The sequence below is a fragment of the Triticum aestivum genome, chromosome 4A (assembly GCF_018294505.1).
Source record: "Triticum aestivum cultivar Chinese Spring chromosome 4A, IWGSC CS RefSeq v2.1, whole genome shotgun sequence".
Classification (NCBI taxonomy): domain Eukaryota; kingdom Viridiplantae; phylum Streptophyta; class Magnoliopsida; order Poales; family Poaceae; genus Triticum; species Triticum aestivum.
The window spans coordinates 625,333,935-625,355,071 of NC_057803.1; the positions used below are offsets into that span (position 1 = coordinate 625,333,935).

General features: G+C 47.9%; 1 protein-coding gene across 1 annotated transcript; it reads right to left on the minus strand.

The window, feature by feature from the left end:
• Positions 1 to 11,649: 11,649 nt before the first annotated feature.
• Positions 11,650 to 15,552, minus strand: LOC123087714 (ATP-dependent zinc metalloprotease FTSH 5, mitochondrial-like). Its single transcript, XM_044509810.1, has 6 exons — positions 15,343 to 15,552; positions 14,523 to 14,607; positions 14,061 to 14,264; positions 13,227 to 13,954; positions 12,626 to 13,102; positions 11,650 to 12,536 (listed from the first exon to the last, which is right to left on the minus strand). Exons 3-6 carry the CDS (start codon positions 14,134 to 14,136, stop codon positions 11,739 to 11,741), a joined length of 2,079 nt encoding a protein of 692 aa, XP_044365745.1. The 5' UTR covers positions 14,137 to 14,264; positions 14,523 to 14,607; positions 15,343 to 15,552; the 3' UTR covers positions 11,650 to 11,738.
• Positions 15,553 to 21,137: the final 5,585 nt, after the last annotated feature.

Consider the following 21,137-nt stretch of genomic DNA (forward strand, 5'->3'; position numbering starts at 1 on the left):
AGACTCAAAGTCCGACCACGGCAGAAGATAGAAAGAGAATGAAAGTCATTCCCTATGCCTCAGCCATAGGTTCTATAAAGTATGCCATGCCGTGTACCAGATCTATTGTATATCCTACACTGTGTTAAGCAAGGGAGTATAATAGTGATCTAAGAGTAGATCACTGGACAGCGGTCAAAATTATCCTTAGTGGAATAAGGAAATATTTCTCAACTATGGAGGTGACAAAAAGGTTCGTCGTAAAAAGTTACGTCGATGCAAGTTTTGACACAGATCTGGATGACTCTAAGTCTCGATCTAGATACATATTGAAAGTGGGAGCAATTAGCTAGAGTAGCTCCGTGCAGAGCATTGTAGACATAGAATTCGCAAAATACTTACGGATCTGTATGTGACAGACCCGTTGACTAAAATTATCTCACAAGAAAAACATGATCACACCTTAGTACTCTTTGGGTGTTAATCACATAAACGATGTGAACTAGATTATTGACTCTAGTAAACCCTTTGGGTATAGGTCACATGACAATGTGAACTATGGGTGTTAATCACATGGTGATGTGAACTATTAGTGTTGAATCACATGGCGATGTGAACTAAATTATTGACTCTAGTGCAAGTGAGAGACTGAAGGAAATATTCCCTAGAGGCAATAATAAAGTTATTATTTATTTCCTTATATCATGATAAATGTTTATTATTCATGCTAGAATTGTATTAACCGGAAACATAATACATGTGTGAATACATAGACAAACAGATGTCACTAGTATGCCTCTACTAGACTAGCTCGTTAATCGAAGATGGTTATGTTTCCTAACCATGAACAAAAGAGTTGTTATTTGATTAACGGGATCACATCATTAGAAGAATGATGTGATTGACTTGACCCATTCCGTTAGCTTAGCACTCGATCGTTTAGTACGTTGTTATTGCTTTCTTCATGACTTATACATGTTCCTATGACTATGAGATTATGCAACTCCCGTTTGCCGGAGGAACACTTTGTGTGCTACCAAACATCACAACGTAACTAGGTGATTATAAAGGAGCTCTACAGGTGTCTCCAAAGGTACATGTTGGGTTGGCGTATTTCGAGATTAGGATTTGTCACTCCGATTGTCGGAGAGGTATCTCTAGGCCCTCTCGGTAGTGCACATCACTTAAGCATTGCAACTAATGAGTTAGTTGTAGGATGATGTATTACGAAACGAGTAAAGAGACTTGCCGGTAACGAGATTGAACTAGGTATTGAGATACCGACGATCGAATCTCGGGTAAGTAACATACCGATGACAAAGGGAACAACGTATATTGTTATGCGGTCTGACCGATAAAGATCTTCGTAGAATATGTGGGAGCCAATATGAGCATCCAGGTTCCGCTATTGGGTATTGACCGGAGACGTGTCTCGGTCATGTCTACATTGTTCTCGAACCCGTAGGGTCCGCACGCTTAAGGTTTCGATGACAATTATATTATGAGTTTATGAGTTTTGATGTTCCGAAGGAGTTCGGAGTCCCGGATGAGATCGGGGACATGACGAGGAGTCTCGAAATGGTCGAGACGTAAAGATCGATATATTGGACGACTATATTCGGACATCGGAAAGGTTCCGAGTGATTCGGGTATTTTTTGGAGTACCGAAGAGTTACGGGAATACGTATTGGGCCTTATTGGGCCATACGGAAAAGAAGGAAAAGGGCCTCAAGGGTGGCCGCACCCCTCCCCTTAGTCTGGTCCGAATTGGACTAGGGAAGGGGGGCGCCCCCTTCCTTCCTTCTCCTTTTCCCTTCCTCTTTTCCTATTCCATATGAGAGGTGGAATCCTACTAGGACTAGGGAGTCTTATTAGGACTCCACACCTGGCGCGCCTCTCCTAGGGCCGGCCTCCTCCCCCGTTGCTCCTTTATATACGGGGGCAGGGGGGCACCTCTAGACACACAAGTTGATCTTCGTGATCGTTCTCTTAGCCGTGTGCGGTGCCCCCCTCCACCATAATCCTCGATAATATTGTAGCGGTGCTTAGGCGAAGCCCTGCGATGGTAGAACATCAAGATCGTCACCACGCCGTCGTGCTGATAGAACTCTTCCCCGACGCTTTGCTGGATCGGAGTCCGGGGATCGTCATCGAGCTGAACGTGTGCTAGAACTCGGAGGTGCCGTAGTTTCGGTGCTTGATCGGTCGGGCCATGAAGACGTACGACTACATCAACCGTGTTGTGCTAACGCTTCCGCTGTCGATCTACAAGGGTACGTAGATCACACTCTCCCCTCTCGTTGCTATGCATCACCATGATCTTGCGTGTGCGTAGGAAATTTTTGAAATTACTACGTTCCCCAACATAGCTAGTGGTGCACGTCCTAAGGTAGTGGCATACCCATGATCTTGGCTCGGCTGAGGATAGCAACCTGTACTTAAACCCAGCCTCTGAGCATAATTGATGAGTGTTGAATCCTATTCCTTCTCCTCTCCTTAACATGGTATCAGATACCCCTGACCAGAACCCCTTTACTCCGGTTGCCGATTCCGCTTCCGCCATGGACGACAACCCCGTCCTCTCCCCTCATTCCTCGGTCGATAGTGCGGCCGGCGTCCTCAACACCGCTCCTCTCCAGCACGTCACCGTGTCGGTCGTGCTCGCCACGCCCGCCGCGCCGCCTCCCTCCTTTCCCTCCGCCATCCTCCAGACCATCGACATCCGTCGCCATGTTCCTGTCGTACTCGATCTCCTCGCCGGCAACCACGCTCAGTGGCGGCGCCACTTCGACACGGTGCTCGGCATGTTCGGCCTCCGTGCGCACGTCGATGCTGAGGCGGTTCCTCGCCCCGATGACCCCGAGTGGCAGATGGCCGACCACACCGTCATCCACTGGCTGCATGCCACCATCTCGCCGGAGCTCCTCGATGCGATCATGCAGCCCGAGGACACTGCCTGCACCGTGTGGCTTGCCGTCGACGAGCTTTTCCGCAACAACCAGATGGCCCGCGCGGTGTACGTCGACGCTGAGTACCACGCCACCATCCAGGGCGACATGACGGTGATGCAATTCTGCACCAAGCTCAAGACCTTCGCCGACCAACTTCATGATCTGGGCCAGCCGGCAACTGACCCACGGCAGGTCTTTCGTCTCCTCCGCGGCCTCAACCGCCAGTACCACTCCGTGATCCCACATATCACCTGCCAGAACCCGCTCCTGACGTTCCTCCAGGTGCGCTCCTTCCTTCTCTTGGAGGAGCATCACGCTGAGCAGGCGGCTCGACAGCAGTCCGCCCACGCTCTCTTCGCTGGGCGCGGCTCCCCCGCACCTGCCACACCAATTCCTTTGCCGCTCGCCGACGCCACGCGTGGCCATGGCCGCTCGCACCGTCACGACCGCGGTAACGGCAGCGCCCCTGCACCACCCACTGGCGCGCCACCGCGTCCACCTACCTACCCCGCGCCGGCTCCTGGTGTCAACTCCTGAACGGGGCTTGTCCAGGCCTGGCCCATGCCCTGGCGTGCCCCGGGTGCCGGCGTCCTCGGGCCGCGCCCTGGCACACCCCACCAGCAGGCCATGTTCGCCGCGCCTGCGCCGCCTGGCTATGGCGCCCCTGGCGGTCCGCCTCCTGGCTATGGCTACCCTGGTGGCTCCTTCCATGGCTATGGCTCCTCGGGCGCCAGCTCGTCCGTCGCGCCGTCGCCTCAGCCATGGGACATGAAGTCTCTCCAGGCGGTGCTCCACAGTGCCACGGTCGTGCCCTCTTCGCCGGGCACCGCTTCAGACTGGTACCTCGACTCTGGGGCCTCCTCTCACATGTCCTCGTCGCCTGGTAACCTCCATTCCCTCCATCCATGTCCCTCCCCTTCTCATATCATTGTTGGCAGTGGAGCTCATCTACCGATCACCCACGTCGGTGACGGTGCTCTCATCGAGGGCACATCCCCTATCCAACTTCGCAACGTCCTTGTCTCTCCCTCTCTCATTACAAACTTGCTTTTAGTACGCCGAATTTGTCAAGATAATCCTGTTTCTGTCGAATTTGACGCTTTTGGCTTCTCTATCAAGGACCTTCGAACCAAGGCGGTGATCCTTTGATGTGACTCTGACGGTGATATCTACCCTGTCGGCCGCCCGACGCTCCCCTCGCGTTCGGCTTTCGCCGGTTTCGTCGACTCCACCTTGTGGCATCAACGGCTCGGGCACGCTTCGCTCTGTCTAGGCGCCGATCATTTTAGCTTTAGCAAGTCCGCACCATATTCGTGTCATGCATTAGTTTGGGCAAGCACGTCCGCCTGCCATTTAGCGGTTCTACCAACACCAGCATGTTTCCCTTTCATGTACTGCATCTTGATGTATGAACATCTCCCGTTGCGAGCATCTCTGGCTATCAGTTTTATTTGGTTGTGCTAGATGATGATGTCTACTACACAACCTTCTTCTTGTAGACGTTGTTGGGCCTCCAAGTGCAGAGATTTGTAGGATAGTAGCAAATTCCTCAAGTGGATGACCTAAGGTTTATCAATCCGTAGGAAGCGTAGAATGAAGATGGTCTCTCTCAAACAACCCTACAACCAAATAACAAAGAGTCTCTTGTGTCTCCAATACACCCAATACAATGGTAAATTGTATAGGCGCACTAGTTCGGCGAAGAGATGATGATACAAGTGGTATATGGATGGTAGATAAAGGTTTTTGTAATCTGAAAATATAAAAACAGCAAGGTAACTAATGATAAAAGTGGGCACAAACGGTATTGCAATGCGTTGAAACAAGGCCTAGGGTTCATACTTTCACTAGTGAAAATTCCGTCAACAATAATAGCATAATTGGATCACATAACTATCCCTCAACATGCAACAAAGAGTCACTCCAAAGTCACTTATAGCGGAGAACAAACGAAGATATTATGGTAGGGTACGAAACCACCTCAAAGTTATTCTTTCCAATCAATCCGTTGGGCTATTCCAATAAGTGTCACAAACAACCCTAGACTTCGTACTAGAATAACACCTTAAGACACAAATCAACCAAAACCCTAATGTCACCTAGATACTCCAATGTCACCTCAAGTATCCGTGGGTATGATTATACGATATGCATCACACAATCTCAGATTCATCTATTCAACCAACACATAGAACCTCAAAGAGTGCCCCAAAGTTTCTATCGGAGAGTCAAGACGAAAACGTGTGCCAACCCCTATGCATAGGTTCATGGGCGGAACCCGCAAGTTGATCACCAAAACATACATCAAGTGAATCACGTGATATCCCGTTGTCACCACAGATACACACATGCAAGACATACATCAAGTATTCTCAAATCCTTAAAGACTCAATCCGACAAGATAACTTCAAAGGGAAAACTTAATCCATTACAAGAGAGTAGAGGGGGAGAAGAAACATAAGATCCAACTATAATAGCAAAGCTCGCGATACATCAAGATCGTGCCAAATCAAGAACACGAGGGACAGAGATCAAACACATAGCTACTGGTACATACCCTCAGCCCCGAGGGAGAACTACTCCCTCCTCATCATGGAGAGCACCGGGATGATGAAGATGGCCACCGGAGAGGGATTGCCCCCTCCGGCAGGGTGCCAGAACGGGTCTAGATTGGTTTTCGGTGGCTATGGAGGCTTCTGGCGGCGGAACTCCTGATCTATTGTGCTCCGCGAGCGTTTTAGGGTATATGGAGATATATAGGCGGAAGAAGTACGTCAGGGGAGCCACGAGGGTGGAGGGCGCGCCCTCCTGCCTCGTGGCTTCCTCGTTGCTTCCCTTACATGGACTCCAAGTCTCCCGGGTTGCTTTCCTTCCAAAAATAAGTTCTGTGAAGTTTCAGGTCAATTGGACTCTGTTTGATTTTCCTTTTCTGCAATACTCTAAAACAAGGAAAAAATAGAAACTGGCACTAGGCTCTAGGTTAATAGGTTAGTCCCAAAAATAATATAAAAGTGTATAATAAAGCCCATAAACATCCAAAGTTGATAATATAATAGCATGGAACAATCAAAAATTATAGATACGTTGGAGACGTATCAGATGACTACACACATTACGTGTGGACGTTTCCCCTCAAACACAAACCAGAAGTCCTCCCTCTTTTGCTTGATTTCTGCTTATGTCAAAACACAGTTTCAACTTCCTATCTTCTCGCTGCAAACCAACAACGGGTGTGAGTTCGGTAGTGCTGCCGTCCGCTCTCTCCTTAGTCGCCACGGCACTCATCTCCGGCTCTTGTGTCCTTACACAAGCCAGCAGAACGGGAAGGCCGAGCGCATCCTCCGGACACTCAATGACAGTGTGCGTGCTCTCCTCTTTCATGCATCCATGCCGGTGCGTTTCTGGGTCGAAGCTCTCAACACAGCCACCTATCTCCTCAATCGCCGGCCGTGTCATGCTAGCACACCATGCACGCCCCATGAGCTCCTCCTAGGTGTCGCTCCCGACTACTCCCTTCTGCGCGTCTTCGGGTGCCTGTGTTATCCAAACCTCGCTGCCACGGCCAAACACAAACTTGCTCCTCGCTCCACTGCGTATGTCTTTCTAGGCTACCCGTCTGACCACTGCGGTTATAGGTGTTTCGACCCCACGACGCGTCGTGTGCTCACATCTCGCCATGTTCGCTTCCACGAGTCGATCTTCCCCTTCGCCACACCGCCCATAGTTAACCCCGCCGCTCCACCATCGCCTGCGTTTGCTCCTCCTATTTTGCAGGTCCCTATGGGCGAGCGGCGCCTCTGCGATCGTGCACCATGTTCTTCTTCACGCATGGCCGCTGGCTCGTCGGCGACGGGATCTCCATCGAGTGCCTCGCGCGTGCATGCCGCGTGTTCAAACTCGCCCGCTGGATCTACATCGGACGGCTCGGGCGCGGACCCGCGCCCCTCGCCATGCAGTCACGTGGGAGCGCTGACCTGTCGGGCGCCGCCTCGGCCACGAGCTCGCGCCTCCCGGCCATGCAGTCACTTGGGGGCGTTGATCTTTCGATCGGCGGCTCGGCTACTACCTCCTGCTCCACCAGTGCTTCGCCTGCCTCGATAGTGCGCTCTTCATCGTCTTCCTCGCCCACGCCTTCTCCTGCGTCCGCTCCTCCTGCAGTGCCCCGGCGGATGGTCACGCGCGCACAGACTGGCGTCTTCCGCCCCAATCCGCGCTACCACGACGGTCTCGCCGCCACTACAAGCACGTCCGGAGGGGTCTCGCCGGTCCCTGCCTCAGTACGCGTCGCCGTCCGCGACCCCAATTGGCTCGCCGCCATGCGCGACGAGTTCGACGCTCTTGTGCGCAACCGCACTTGGGAGCTCGTACCGCGTCCGCCCGGTGCCAACCTCATCACCGACAAATGGGTCTTCAAGCACAAGTACAACGCCGACGGCTCCCTCGAGCGTTACAAGGCCCGCTGGGTTGTGCGAGATTTTCGACACCGCGCCGGCGTCGACTACGGCGAGACCTTCTCACCGGTCGTCAAGCCCGCTACCATCCGCACCGTGCTCACCCTGGCTGCCTCACGTGGCTGGCCGGTCCATCAGCTTGACGTATCCAATGCATTCCTCCACGGTACGCCGGATGAGGAAGCCTTCTGCCTTCAGCCCGCTGGCTTCGTCGACGCCGACCGCCCACACCACGTCTGCCGCCTCTCCAAGTCCCTCTACGGCTTGAAGCAAGCGCCGCATGCGTGGTTTCTTTGATTTGCCGGCTTCCTCAAGACTATTGGCTTCGTCGCCACACGGTCCGACTCTTCGCTCTTCGTTCGTCGCCACGACTGCGACACTACGCTCCTTCTTCTCTACGTCAACGACATCGTGCTCACCGCATCGTCTGCCGCTGCTCTTCGCCACGTCGTCGCTCAGCTCACCGTTGAATTTGCCATGAAGGATCTCGGGGCCCTTCACTTCTTCCTCGGCATCCGCGTCACGCGCACGCCGGCCGGCTTCTTCCTCTGTCAGCAGCAGTATGCTGCTGATATCCTGGACCGTGATGGCATGGACACATGTCGGCCCTCACCCACGCCGATCGACACGAAGAGCAAGCTGCCCACCGCCGATGGGCCTCGTGTCGCCGACCCCTCCGCCTATCGCAGCATCGCCGGTGCCCTGCAGTACCTGACGATCACACGCCCCGAGCTCGCCTACGCCGTCCAACAGATCTGCTTGCATATGCATGATCCCCGGGAGTGCCATCTCGGGTTGATCAAGCGTGTGCTGCGGTACGTGCGCGGCACGCCGGCGCTCGGGCTCCATCTCCGCGCCTCACGCACTCTGGACCTGTGCGCGTTCACGGACGCAGACTGGGCGGGCTGCCCAGACACCCGCCGCTCTACCTCCGGCTTCTGCATCTACCTCAGCGACGTGCTCGTCTCCTGGTCGTCCAAACGCCAGGCCGTCGTCTCCCGCTCCAGTGCAGAGGCCGAATACTGCGGCGTTGCCAACGCCGTCGCTGAATGCATCTGGCTATGGCAGCTGCTCGGCGAGCTCTTCTACCCCGTCGACAAGGCCACGCTCGTCTACTGCGACAATGTGTCGGTCATGTACCTGTTTGCCAATCCAGTACATCACCACGGCACGAAGCACGTCGAGCTGGACATCCTCTTCGTCCGTGAACGGGTGGCGCTCGGCGAGTTCCGCGTTCTCCACATCCCCACTCGCCAACAGCTCGCCGATATCATGACCAAAGGTCTGTCGACGGAAGTTTTCTCTGAATTCCGGTCCAGTCTTTGCGTTGCTGGTACTGACGTCATGGCTGCGGGGGGGGGGGGGGGGGGGTGTTAGACTAGGTAGTTCTATACCATATGTACCTTGTATAGTTTACCATACGGTATAGTACGGATCGTGCAGCAGTTGTATAGCTAGTGGTGCACGTCCTGAGGTAGTGGCATACCCACGATCTTGGCTCGGCTGAGGATAGCAACCTGTACTTAAACCCAGCCTCTGAGCATAATCGATGAGTGTTGAATCCTATTCCTTCTCCTCTCCTCAACATCTCGATTATGAGGTTTGTAACATGCTTCATTCAGGATGATGAAGAGGATATGACGGCGCTTGGGGATGATGAAAAGGAGGAGAAGATTGTCGCCTTCACGTACGAGAATATCCCCGACTTCTGCTATGGCTGCGGGATTCTTGGGCATACAGAGAAGTCATGTCCAACTGGATCCACAAGAACGGGGCCCCGGCAGTTTGGGCCATGGCTTAGGACAGTTGTTATCAACAAGGGGGCCTCAGGTGAAGAGAGGACCAGACGCTCAAAGGACAAAGCAAAATTCTGGCCAAGTAGTAGTATAGGCAGTAAACAGGGTAGCGATGGGCCGTCTTGGCGGAAAGATGTACCGAGCACAGAGGACGATCAAGGGGTCCAGAACAAAGTAGAAAATAAAGTTTATAAGGCTGTAAAAAGTTTGAAGCAAGGTACTTTCAAGCGAGTCGAGAGGAAGAACGGAATCCAGCAAAATCAATCAAATATTTTGACAGAATCAAAGAAGAGGAAGGTTGATATAATAAATGTCGATGAGGTGATAGAAGCAGCGAACAAAGCAAAGATGAAAATTCATGAGGGTGAAGAAAATGCTCACTCAGAAATGCTAAACGCCGGGCTGCTGGGACAGCCTGGCGAGACAAAATGAGAATCCTGGTGTGGAACTGCCAGGAATTGGGGAATGGCCCGGCAGTGAGAGGTCTTCTGGATCTCCAGGAGCAGGTATGCATGTAGAGACTCGCTGTCCTCTTTGCTTTCATTTGGATGAGGATGGCGGTGTGTTGAGGGAAGCCCAGTTTTTTTTAATAAAGGAGGCCGAGGCCTGTTGTTAAATTAATGACACCCTGAAAAGCAAAGAAAGCCCAGTTGGGAGCATGTAAGATTACATCTGTCATGCACCAAGGAAATGGATTCCGGCCACTGGTGATTCTGCTAAGATCAATGTTGACGCCGCTGTTTTCTGTGGAGTAGGTGCAGCTGCCGCAGTTTGTAGGAACAATAACGGGCACTATTTGGGGTCTTGGGTGCTTGTTACTAGAGGACTGGTTGATCCGCCAACTTTGGAAGCTATGGCGTGCAGAGAAGGATTGTCGCTAGCGGAAGACCTGGGAATCCAGAACCTCGTGATTGCGTCCGACTGTCAAGAGGTGGTGAAGCATATCAAAGAGAAGTCAGGTGGAAACTATGGTGCAGTTGTAAAAGAGATTATTTCATGGCATTCTTCTTTTACTTCTTGCTGTATTAAGTTTGAATCTAGAGTCTCGAATTTCGAGCCTCATAAACTAGCTAGGCATGCTGTAAAATTAGATCATGGCCGCCATATTTGGTTGGGGCAACCACATGATACTACTGTAATACCGGTAGCAATACCAACTTATGAATAAAGCCTAGTTTGTTGCTCAAAAAATGTGTAGATGTTCTGAGTTGTATGGGGAAAATCCTGAGCCTCAACAAGGAAGGAAAGCTTAAATCTTGGCTTTTCCTTTGGCGTTGGTGGCATGAAAGGAACAGAGCAAATTTAGGAGATAATATTAGATCTACTGATGAAATATGCTATATACTATTGATTATCCTTTTTATGCATCTCTTTAAGGTTCAGCAAATAGGGTGAAGGCAAAAGCAGCAGCAAAAGGAAAGATGGTCTAGGCCTCCGCCAGAAATTTTGAAAATCAACACGTACAACGCTTTCCTGAAAGAAAGAAAAATTCTGGAGGTTGGAGCTTTGCCATCAGAGATGATTGTGGTATGGCGATGGCTGGTGGTGCAGGTAATCGGAGCAAGTCTAGGATGCGCTTCGTTCGAGGATTTGGGGTTCTCTTATGCCATAAGCACAACCATCCAAATGGGCTGTAATGAGTGATGGTGGAAACTGACTCTGCAACTGAAGAATGTCGTATCCACTGACTGAAGAATATGATATGTTGACTCTGCAAGCTATTTTTAAAGACATTGAGTTCCAGTTGCGTTGTTGGCTTCAGTGATGTATATCAATTCTGTCATGTCCCCGGTCTTGTAATACACTGTTTAGCAGCGCATGGCACTAAATTGGAAGCTGGCACATGTGAAACTTGGCTTAGCCAGTTTCCAGATTTTGTAAGTTGCAAGCTCTTCATGAATTCCATGCCACAGATTGTTTTTGATGTGTTCTTGTGCTCCCTCACAGGAACCCTTGTCTGTTATAATGCTGATCTAAGGCATGAAAAGATCCATCACACCTAGCCTCTTATGCTGGTCTATGTAGAGTGTTTTTTGGGGATTATTTGCTAGTAGGTATTGATATCTTATTTGCCCAAACAGGAAAATAACAAGATTTACAGAGGGGGTAACGCATATTGTTTTCACAAGTGGCAGTAAATATATATACACAAACATCAACTACAAATTGTAGCTTGTAGAATAAAACAATATGCTACTTACTAGCTTCCTATAATTCGTTCACCACTCTGTAGCACATCCCTTTTGCCTAGTTTCTTATAATCTAAGCTGTACAATGCATAGTCCTCTTGTACATGAACTCTTTTATAGTAAATATAAATAAGGATTCCAGTGGGGTCACAGGTCAAAAGAAATTTAGCAAATCTGGGGAAAAGCAACGAGTGTTTACAGATTCACAACATAGTATTCCAAAACACACGCTGTATTCCTTTCATAAGAGAGAAACAAAAACCAGAGAAATTCAGACCGTGTGCATCTCCTTTACATTTGTGTGCGTGCAAGTAAAGAAAAAACAATAAGTTCATAGACCGACCAAACCATTGTACATCTCCACTGCTTGGGTTAGGATGAAGATGGTGTTTCCTGATTCTGCACATTACTAATTTTAGGACCATTTACCAACTGCTTGATCTGGTCTCCGGTGAGAGTTCCATGCTCGAGAAGGGCGTCGGCTAGCACATTAAGCTCGTTGCGGTGCGCCGTGATAATATTTTCCGCGTTCTTGCGAGCCTTGACCAGTAATTCTTTCACCTCCTCATCGACCAGGGCTGTCGCTTGCCAACTCAAGGTCGCCGTCTGCTTCCCATCATTGTTGCCATAGCAAACAGGGCCGATCCGCTGGCTCATTCCATACTTGGTGACCATGTCTGTCGCCAGCTGAGTCGCCTCTCTTAGACCAGACAAGGCGTTAGAGCTCACCTCGCTCTCTCCAAATATAACCTCCTCGGCCACCTTGCCGCCCATGAGGACGTCCAATTTCGCTAGCATCTTCTTCCTTGAGAATTTATAGGCATCTTCTTCCTCGGGCATCTGGATCACCATGCCAAGAGAGTTTCCCCTCGGGATAATGGTAGCCTTGTAGATAAGGTGAGCGCCATCCGTGTGGATAGCAACAAGGGCCCTTCCTCCCGTGTGGTACGCAGTCATGTTCCTGCAGTTATCAGGTATCACCGCCGATTTGCGCTCGCTGCCCATCATGATCTTGTCCTTGGAATATTCAATGTGACCCATCGTAACAGCTTCCGACCCATCCTTGGCAGCCTTCAGAGCAGCCTCGTTCACCAAGTTTGTAAGGGCTGCACCTGAGAATCCCGGTGTCCCCCTTGCAATGGTCATCAGATCCACACCCTTGGCTTTGACCTGAAAAAATAAGAAGATTTGTAGTGAAAGATCAAAGTCTTGAGTTGAAGATTACGAAGACACCTTGTCCTTCTGGACAGAGTATGTACCTTTGACATACAAGCCTCTAGGATCTGCCGCCGGCCCTCAACATCTGGATTAGGAACCTGAACATGACGGTCAAAACGCCCGGGTCTAATAACGGCTTTATCTAGCGACTGTGGGAAGTTGGTCGCTGCGAGAACAATGATACCATCATTCTGCTTGAAGCCATCCATCTCAACGAGCAGCTGGTTCAGAGTTTCCCTCGCCCCATTTATGTCATTTACTTGCCTTTGCCCAGCGATGGTGTCGATTTCATCGATGAATATGATGCAAGGGGATTGCTTCTTTGCTTCACTGAAGAGCTCCCTCACTCTTTTAGGCCCAACACCCACCCACATCTCCTCGAACTCGCTGCCGCTGCGTGCAAAGAATGGGACGCCAGCTTCCTCGGCTACAGCTCTCGCCAACATGGTCTTCCCTGTGCCTGGTGGGCCAGCGAGCAGAACACCCTTTGGAAGCTTGCCACCAAGGCTCGTGAAATGCTGCAAATTAAGCATGCTAGGTAAACAATTCGATCAACATCTAGTCTACAGAAACAAAAAGGAGAACTGAATTGCACCAGGCTGCATACAAAGTTTCTTAATTAGTGATGGTGATGTCTCTCACCTTGGGATTCCTTAGGTAGTGAACTAAGTCCTCGAGCTCAGCTTTTGCTTCGTCAACTCCCTTGACACCACGGAATCCCGTGGTTGATTTCATCGACACGCTACCTTTTTTGGCGTCAATGTAACCGGACTTCCTGCTTGAATCTGTGGTCCCTTTGTTCACATCATCAAAGTTACCGCCTTTTCCACTGACATCACTGGGCTTTGCACTTGAATTTGTGGCCGCCTTCTTCAAATCTTCCACGGCTTTGATTATATCATCCAACACTTTGTTCACTTCATCCAAGGTACGCCTTTTTCCAGTGACCCCCTTACTCGAATCATCCAACACTTTGTTCACTTCATCCAAGGTACGGCCTTTTCCAGTGACCCCCTTGTTCGAATCATCCAACACTTTGATAGAAAAATTACGATATTCTTCATCTGTGCCTAGCTCATCCGATCTGTTAAGCATAGCATAGAGCACAAGACCAAGATAGGCTGCAGTGGTCCCCATCACAGTCCAAAAAGCTATGTCCAATGGTTTGGACGGGTGGACCGATTCTGACTTAGCAGTTCCTCCTGGAGAAAACAAGTTGCCAAAAAAATTGCGCGCTGGTTCTGACTTAGCAGTTCCTCCTAGAGAAAACAAGTTGCCAAAAAAATTGCGCGCCGGTTCTGACTTAGCAGTTCCTCCTGGAGTAAACAAGTTGCCAAAGAAACTGCGTGCCGGTTCTGACTTAGCAATTTCTTCCGCAGAAAACAAGTTGTAAAATAAATTGTGCGCTTGTTTTTGCATGGGAAAAGAATAACATACAGTTAGCGAAAGAAATGCGTGAAAAGAAACAGTGGGTACCTCGAATTTTCAACTCAGCACTGATGCGGGCGTTTATGTACTTGGAGAGAGCTGAGGAGTGCAAGGGATTCTGCATTTCAAACTCTCGTATAGCTTCTTGGTCATTAATCTCTTTAAGAAGAGAATCGGCTTCAAATCGGGCCCGTGCCCTCTGTTCAAAATAATTTGACGTGTATCTTCTCCGTAGGTTTCTAAGCACACCGCCTGCATTATTAAGCATCATCAGAGTTAAAAAGAAAACTAATTAGTCATCTTTTCAAACCAACAAATCAAAGTCGATCGCAGAATATAATGTGATATCTATATGATGAAAAGCAGGATATTGGGCAGCATAATTAAGTCTTGTTTTTCTCTGCGTGTGTGTCATCCTTGGGCAGGGGCCAATTTCATCCAAAAGTAGTAGCTGCTGTTGTCGGCAGTTGGCACATAAGTAGATGGATTAAAGCAATGATGAACGCATACCAGCGGCAGCGGTTGATTTTGCGGCCGCCGCTACCTCGCCGCGAATCACGTTTGCCAATCCACGCCTTGCAAGATGCGTCCCAGCCTGTGACACAAGCACGCAGAGAAATTAAGATGACCTGAACATGTGGTGGTATTCAACAATTATTATTCCCCTAAACTGGCAAGCCCTAGATCCAAAGGGCACCACTCTGAAACGCAGAGATGCGGCAGTGTCGCGGTTTCAGCATCGATGAGAGCTAGCCTTTTGTTTTTTGAGGAAAATCGATGAGCTAGCTAGCTAGCTAGCTAGCATTGAGCACATGGGGGAACACCTGGTGTTCCTTTGGGCTTGAAGCCCCAAGATTGGGCGAGATCATTCATGATGATTGTAGAAGTAACACAATGAAAAGAAAGTGAAGGAAAGGAAAGAAATACGTGCCCTGGATAGGGCGAGCCGGCATGCCATGACGGACAGGAGCAGGACGTGCTGCTGTTGGAGATTTATTCAGCCCGGTGGGTCGAGAGAAAGAAAGAAGGAAGGGAATAGCTCGGAATTTGTTTGGGATTTGCTTTTCTTTGCCTCGTGGAGTAGAATTTGTTGTTAATACCTACGTAGACGTAGTAGATTCCTCGATGAGATGGACTGCGCAGTAGGACTAGTATTTAACCGCACCCATCGATGAAACGTGCTTGCTTCTATCTCTGCTACTTATATATAATCTGGCAACCAAGGAAGAAACGGGCAGTCCCCGGGCCGCCAACGAAGGAACGAACCATTCAGCGGCGACGAGGCCGCTTCCCCTCGAAAATTATGCCCTATTTGGAGACGAAGATTCACCTGCGACGAGGCCGCTGCCCCTCCCTGGCCGGATCTGGGCTGAGCCGGGGAGAGCACGGCCGTCACCAGCGGCAGCAGCACTCCGCCGGTGCTCGCCGAGCTCGTCCACCATCCCGCCCGCCCGCGAGGGTTGTCGCCGCCGGGATCGTGACTCAAGATTTTGGCACCGCGACTCAACCTCAAGAGGAATGCTATCGGATCTGTTTTGCACGGAACCCCGGCGTCAACTCCTCCAATTTGATTGAGGAGTTAAAAAAAGTCTAAAACTTCACTCCCTCAAAATTTATTTGCCAACTCTTCTAACTTTTGCTTTGCAAATTTCATTCCAACCAGTACATGTTTGCACACACATAATAAATCCAAACTTGATAATTAAGGTTCACAGAATTCACAATCATTACAAATTTAATTATTTCAAGTCCTAACACACGAAAGGTCCAGTGAAGTAATAATCCAAAAAAGAGAGCATGATAGAAGCACAACAATCAAGCGCCCACAAGTGCTTAACAAGATCATCTCGGAGCTCTGCATGAACTTTTCGGTTCTCGGTGGCTTGATGCATGCGAGGAATCTTTGTATCCTGTTTGCATTGTGTTCCGGCTTGACATGATTCTCACTGGAGATGTATAGAAAGTTCTCTGGCATGACTTTCATTCTCTATGATCATGTTGTGCAACGTTATAGGACCCATAATTTTCAATATACTCTGCAGGACCACGAATAATGCCAAAGCACTTTTGAAGCACACCAAACACTCTCTCAATATCCTTTTTTGAAGCACACCGAAAACTCTCTTGTGCCTTGAGGGTGCTAGATTGTCGTCACAAACGTGGCCCATGGAGGATAGATGTCATCTGCAAGATAGTAGCTCATCGTATACTGGCGATCATCGACAACATAGTTGCATGGTGGAGCATCTCCAACAGCAAGCCTTTCGAACAGTGATGATCTCGAAAGCACATTCGAATCATCATGATGGCTAGACAATCCAAAGAATGAATGCCAGATCCAAATACTACTAGAAAAATGCTTATAGACAGTAGCATAGTAGTAGCGCTTTTTATAACAAAGCGTTGCTACTACTTATGCGCTACTACTATGCACTTACCAGTAGCGCTATTTTAGTAAAAAACGCTACTACTACAATTGCCAGGTCGTTGCCGGCAGGCCAGGCATAGTAGTAGCGCTTTTATGTATGAAGCGCTACTGCTACCGGACGTAGCAGTAGCGCTTTCTACATATAAGCGCTACTACTGCGGGCTCTTTATCTAGTCCAACGGCCCGCGCTCGACCTCTCTCTCACTCCCCCGCCCTCACACACTCACTCGCCTCTCTTTGTCGTCGTCGCCACCGCCGTCCCCCGCGTCGGAGCTCTCCCGCTGGCCGCCCTCGCCCGCGCCGGCTCTGCTACCCCGCCGGCCACCCTCGCCCACGCCGGCTCTGCTCCCCTACCGGCCTCCTCCCCGCGCCGGCCTCCTCCCCCACCGGCCTCCTCCACTACCATGAGGTACTCCTCTTCCCTCCATTTAGTTCATTAGGTTAGGTAACTTAGATGAATTTAGTTAATTAACTTAGGTGAATTTAGTTAATTAATTTAGATGTTTTTTAGTTAGGGAAGTAGGTTAGGTAACTAATTAAGTAGATGCTAATTTAGGACAGTGGTGTTTAGCTTATAGAAAAAATTCAATATAGTTTTTTTTACTGTTTTTTAGTAAGTGTTTAATAGAATTAGTTAGAAAATTAATAGAACTAGTTAAACTAGTTTATTTTTAGTAACTACTAGTTTATTTTATTTATAGTAAGTGCTTAGTCGAACTAGTTGAATTAATAAAACTAGTTTATTTTTAGTAAGAAGAGATTTGATGATCTAATTAAAATTTTACTATAGAACTAGTTTATTTTTAGTAAGAAAATTAATAGAACTAGTTTATTTTTTTAGTTAAACCAATTATTCCTGCATCGACGTCGATGATGCCTATCCCGCATCCTCGTCGTCGACTCGGCAGAGGAGGCCTGGGCTTGGTGAGGAGCCATGTCCGGGACTGGGCTTCGCCGGGCTGGTACTGGGAGGTGCTACCTTTCGGGGGGCGTAAGGAGTCAGCCCGTTGTTGACCTGAACCTTCTTTGGTGGCGGTCAGGTGGTCCAGTGATGGTGCGGAGGCTTGAGGACCCCGCGGAGGTGGTACATCACCGTGTCAGCGAGGAGGACGAGCACATCCGTCGCTACATGGTTGCGTTGGAGGGCAAGTTCTCCAATACCTGGGAGGTTCTTCAGGGATCTCACTGGAGCTATGATCCTGTGATGGTTCCTTCTCTTTGGGTGTCCATCGCCCGTGCCAATACCCGTCGTTCGCTACGGTTTTAGCTGTATTAGTGATGTTATATGTATGATAATATTCGAGATCTATTAGTGATCATATTCGACGATGTACGGACGAAAGAGATGGTTTAGTTTTGCTTATTGAATGAATGCTAATTTGAATACTAATTTATTTTACGATTTGGTTTTGCTTATTGAATGCTCAAATTGGAAAACTACTCCATCAAGTTTGAATGCTCATATGATGTAGATGTAAACATGTATATCTTGTGTTGCTCAAATAGGATATGTGCTTGCCCAAGTGGCCAGCCATGTTTGCAGGTTACACCTCCTATAGTGGCCTATGTTTTGCCGGAGTGTTGATTAATTTTTGTTTCGGCAAATTTCAGGCGCTCGATATGTCCTTTTTTAGCAAAGGTCATGCCGATTTTTTCCGTGAATTCTGGCATGACTTGTGCTAGAATATGTAGGAAATATCGAGTGGCCTGGATTTTCTTGAAAAATAATTAAACGACATTTTGGGTTGACTTTATGTCTGTCGAGGCTCCATCATCGAAGGTCGAAAAATCAGTGAGGGAGTGTATCCACCATATATGAGAGAGGACGAAGAAGCCCGATTGTTGTTGTGGGGGTCGTTTTTCCTTCTTCTCCGTGTGTTAGACCTTTGTTATGCACTAGGGGAAGGAGGAATAACGACCATCACCGACGGTCAAAAATCAATGAGGGAGTGTATCCACCATATATGAGAGAGGACGAAGAATCCCGATTGTTGTTGTGGGGGTCGTTTCTCCTTCTTCTCCTTGTGCTAGACATTTGTTATGCACTAGGGGAAGGAGGAGTAATGACCATCACCGACGGTCGCAAATGTCAGAGAGGAATCAGTAAGGGAGAGTCTCCACCATATAGACTCGGCAGACCGATAGTCAACCCATGATGAATAATAATAATCTAATTTAATTTTTATAGTACATATATTGAATTGTATAAGTTTAATCTTTGAATTATGAACGTAGGAAATGTTGTCATCGGAAGACGAAAGTCTCCTGGGGGAGTGCAGCTGGTGCAAAGACGACCGATGTCTATGCGATAGGCCTCACCTGGACGAAGATCGGCGCTTCAACACTAAGCTCCAGAAGACCTTCGATGTTGAAACGGTACGCAACAACGAAAATTGTTTTTTCGTAATTAAGCATGACTTCAACTATTTCAACATGTAATTTTCATCTTTTACAATTCGAGTAGCTTATCTCATGCCATGCAAGACGCTATGTCTTGGAGAGGATGTATTTTGAAGACCATGAAAATTTCGAAACAAAGAAAATTCACCTAAGGACCCATCATGATATGGATTTTGAAGTAAATCTGTATAATTCTGAGAGCATAACCCATTTTGGTTGCAAAAATTGGGAAGCACTTTGCAAGATGTATGGTTTTTATGAGGGTATGCTTGTCATCATGGATCTTGGTGATCCTGACATCGACCAAGACAATATGGACATTTGGGTCCTTGTTGATACGCTTCCAATTTTACCACTATGTGAGTTTCTCAAACATAGTTATTAACTAATTTATATTGTTGATTTCAAAATAGTTGACAACTTATTTTCATTGTTCAAACAATGTGCGGAACATGGTAGACAGAATCTACTACACCGATGGCTCTGAGTTAACTTATCAGGAGAAAAATCATCTGGTCGCATTTTGTACTGATCTTGAGAATTACAATATCTATTATAAAACTCCTCCATATTACGGTCAATACATGCCACTAGTGCACGTGTTGAACTACGGTAACATCCATGGAGATGCCATGGTAAGATTTTTTTACTGTTACGACATCCGTGCATCTTTTGCATAAATTCTTTTAAAACTTAACTACATTGCTAACTACGAAGTTATTACAATGTTTTTCAACAGAAAATCCCGAATGATTGTGTGCCTCATCTGATGTATCAGAATGGTCGTCTTGATGTTTTGAACATACGGCCAGGCGAATCTCACATGTCCATATCGAATTTCTAAAAGAAGTGGAGACATGAAAATCACATAATGGAAAAATGTATGGACAGTCGTAAGGAGGTACTTGGAAGCAACATTGGAGACATGATAATCTCCATTCTCCATAATGGAGAGTAAGGGCCAATCTTGTTTTATATTATTTTACCTAAGAGAAGGTAGTGGGTCCTAGTTAATAGTACTTATAATCATGTGCTAAGAACAACGAAGTAGGATTAGTTAGATGACTATGATGATGATGTGGTATCGAGTAAAAGTTGTATGATCGATGATGATAAGTATGACTTGTTATTATGATATCAATGATGAGTTATTTATTATTATGATCGATGCTGCATGATGCTAAGTTGTTATATGAGCATGATGAGTTATTATATATATCAGTCGATGAAATGAACCTGGATTAGATTCAAGTGGAGCCAACATGTGGTGCACATCGAAAGTACTACTAATCCAAACTAGATCAAGTTTGGATTAGAGTAGTACTTTCGACATTCATCACATGTTGCCTCCACTTGAATCTACTCCACGCTCATTTCACCCACTGTTATATATAATAAGTAATCATGGTCATAAAATCATATGATGAAAGTACTGTATATAAAACCACACAATGAAAATAAGCTGTATTTTTAAAAATACAGGAAAAGTTAGCAACAACTCTTTTTAGAACAAGCGCTACTGCTACTTGGGCTACTTACAAGTAGCAGTAGCGCTTTCCTTTGGTATATTACAAGTAGCAGTAACTAGGTATAGCAATAGCGCTCCCTTTCCAGCGCTACTGCTACTAGTTAGCTGTAGCGCCTTAGTGGTAGCGCTGGTACCAGTGCTACTACTAGCTATAAAACCAGCGCTACTACTAGGGTTTTCCCTAGTAGTGAAAGATCCGCCTCAAGAATGAGGACTAGTTCTTTGGAATGCCCTTTTTACCGACCCTTCCATCCCTCAAGAGAACTCTTTCCTGTTCATTGCATGCAATCAACTGATCCAAGCATCCCTGGTCATCCCAGTTCTTCAATGAAACCCAAGAGTCTCTCGGTGTCTTCATTATTGGGTACCCTCAAGTACTCCTCTCCTTATATCACAATTATGGCTTGTGTGTATCTTCAAACGGCCTGTAGGATTGTATCTTCCCCAATGCAGACATAGTCACTAGTGGCGTCAGTTGAACACTCATGGGCAAGCACTCAAATAGCCGGGACACACTTTATCAATGGGCTGACACTTATTTCTACCGATACACTCCTCAGTTTAAACCAAGGATCATGCTCCTCAACAGCTTTTGCAACGGTGTTGAAAAGACTTCGATGCATCTGAAGTTGTCATAAAAAATACTTCTCCGGATACAAAGTAATCCATCATAAGCTTGGCATGGCCTTCTTCTCTATCCCAATTCATATAGAACCGGCTCGAACTGTGATCCTAGTCTAGGCCGTTGAAACTTCTTGTTAACGATCAC

Bases quoted from the DNA above. Each gene is read 5' to 3' on its own strand.
- LOC123087714 (XM_044509810.1), bottom strand. From the start codon at position 14,136: ATGCAGAATCCCTTGCACTCCTCAGCTCTCTCCAAGTACATAAACGCC. The intron at 13,955-14,060 runs GTACCCACTGTT...TTTCTGCGGAAG, and splicing joins TGCTGAGTTGAAAATTCGAG to AAATTGCTAAGTCAGAACCG. The intron at 13,103-13,226 runs GTGAGAGACATC...CTTAATTTGCAG, and splicing joins ACTACCTAAGGAATCCCAAG to CATTTCACGAGCCTTGGTGG.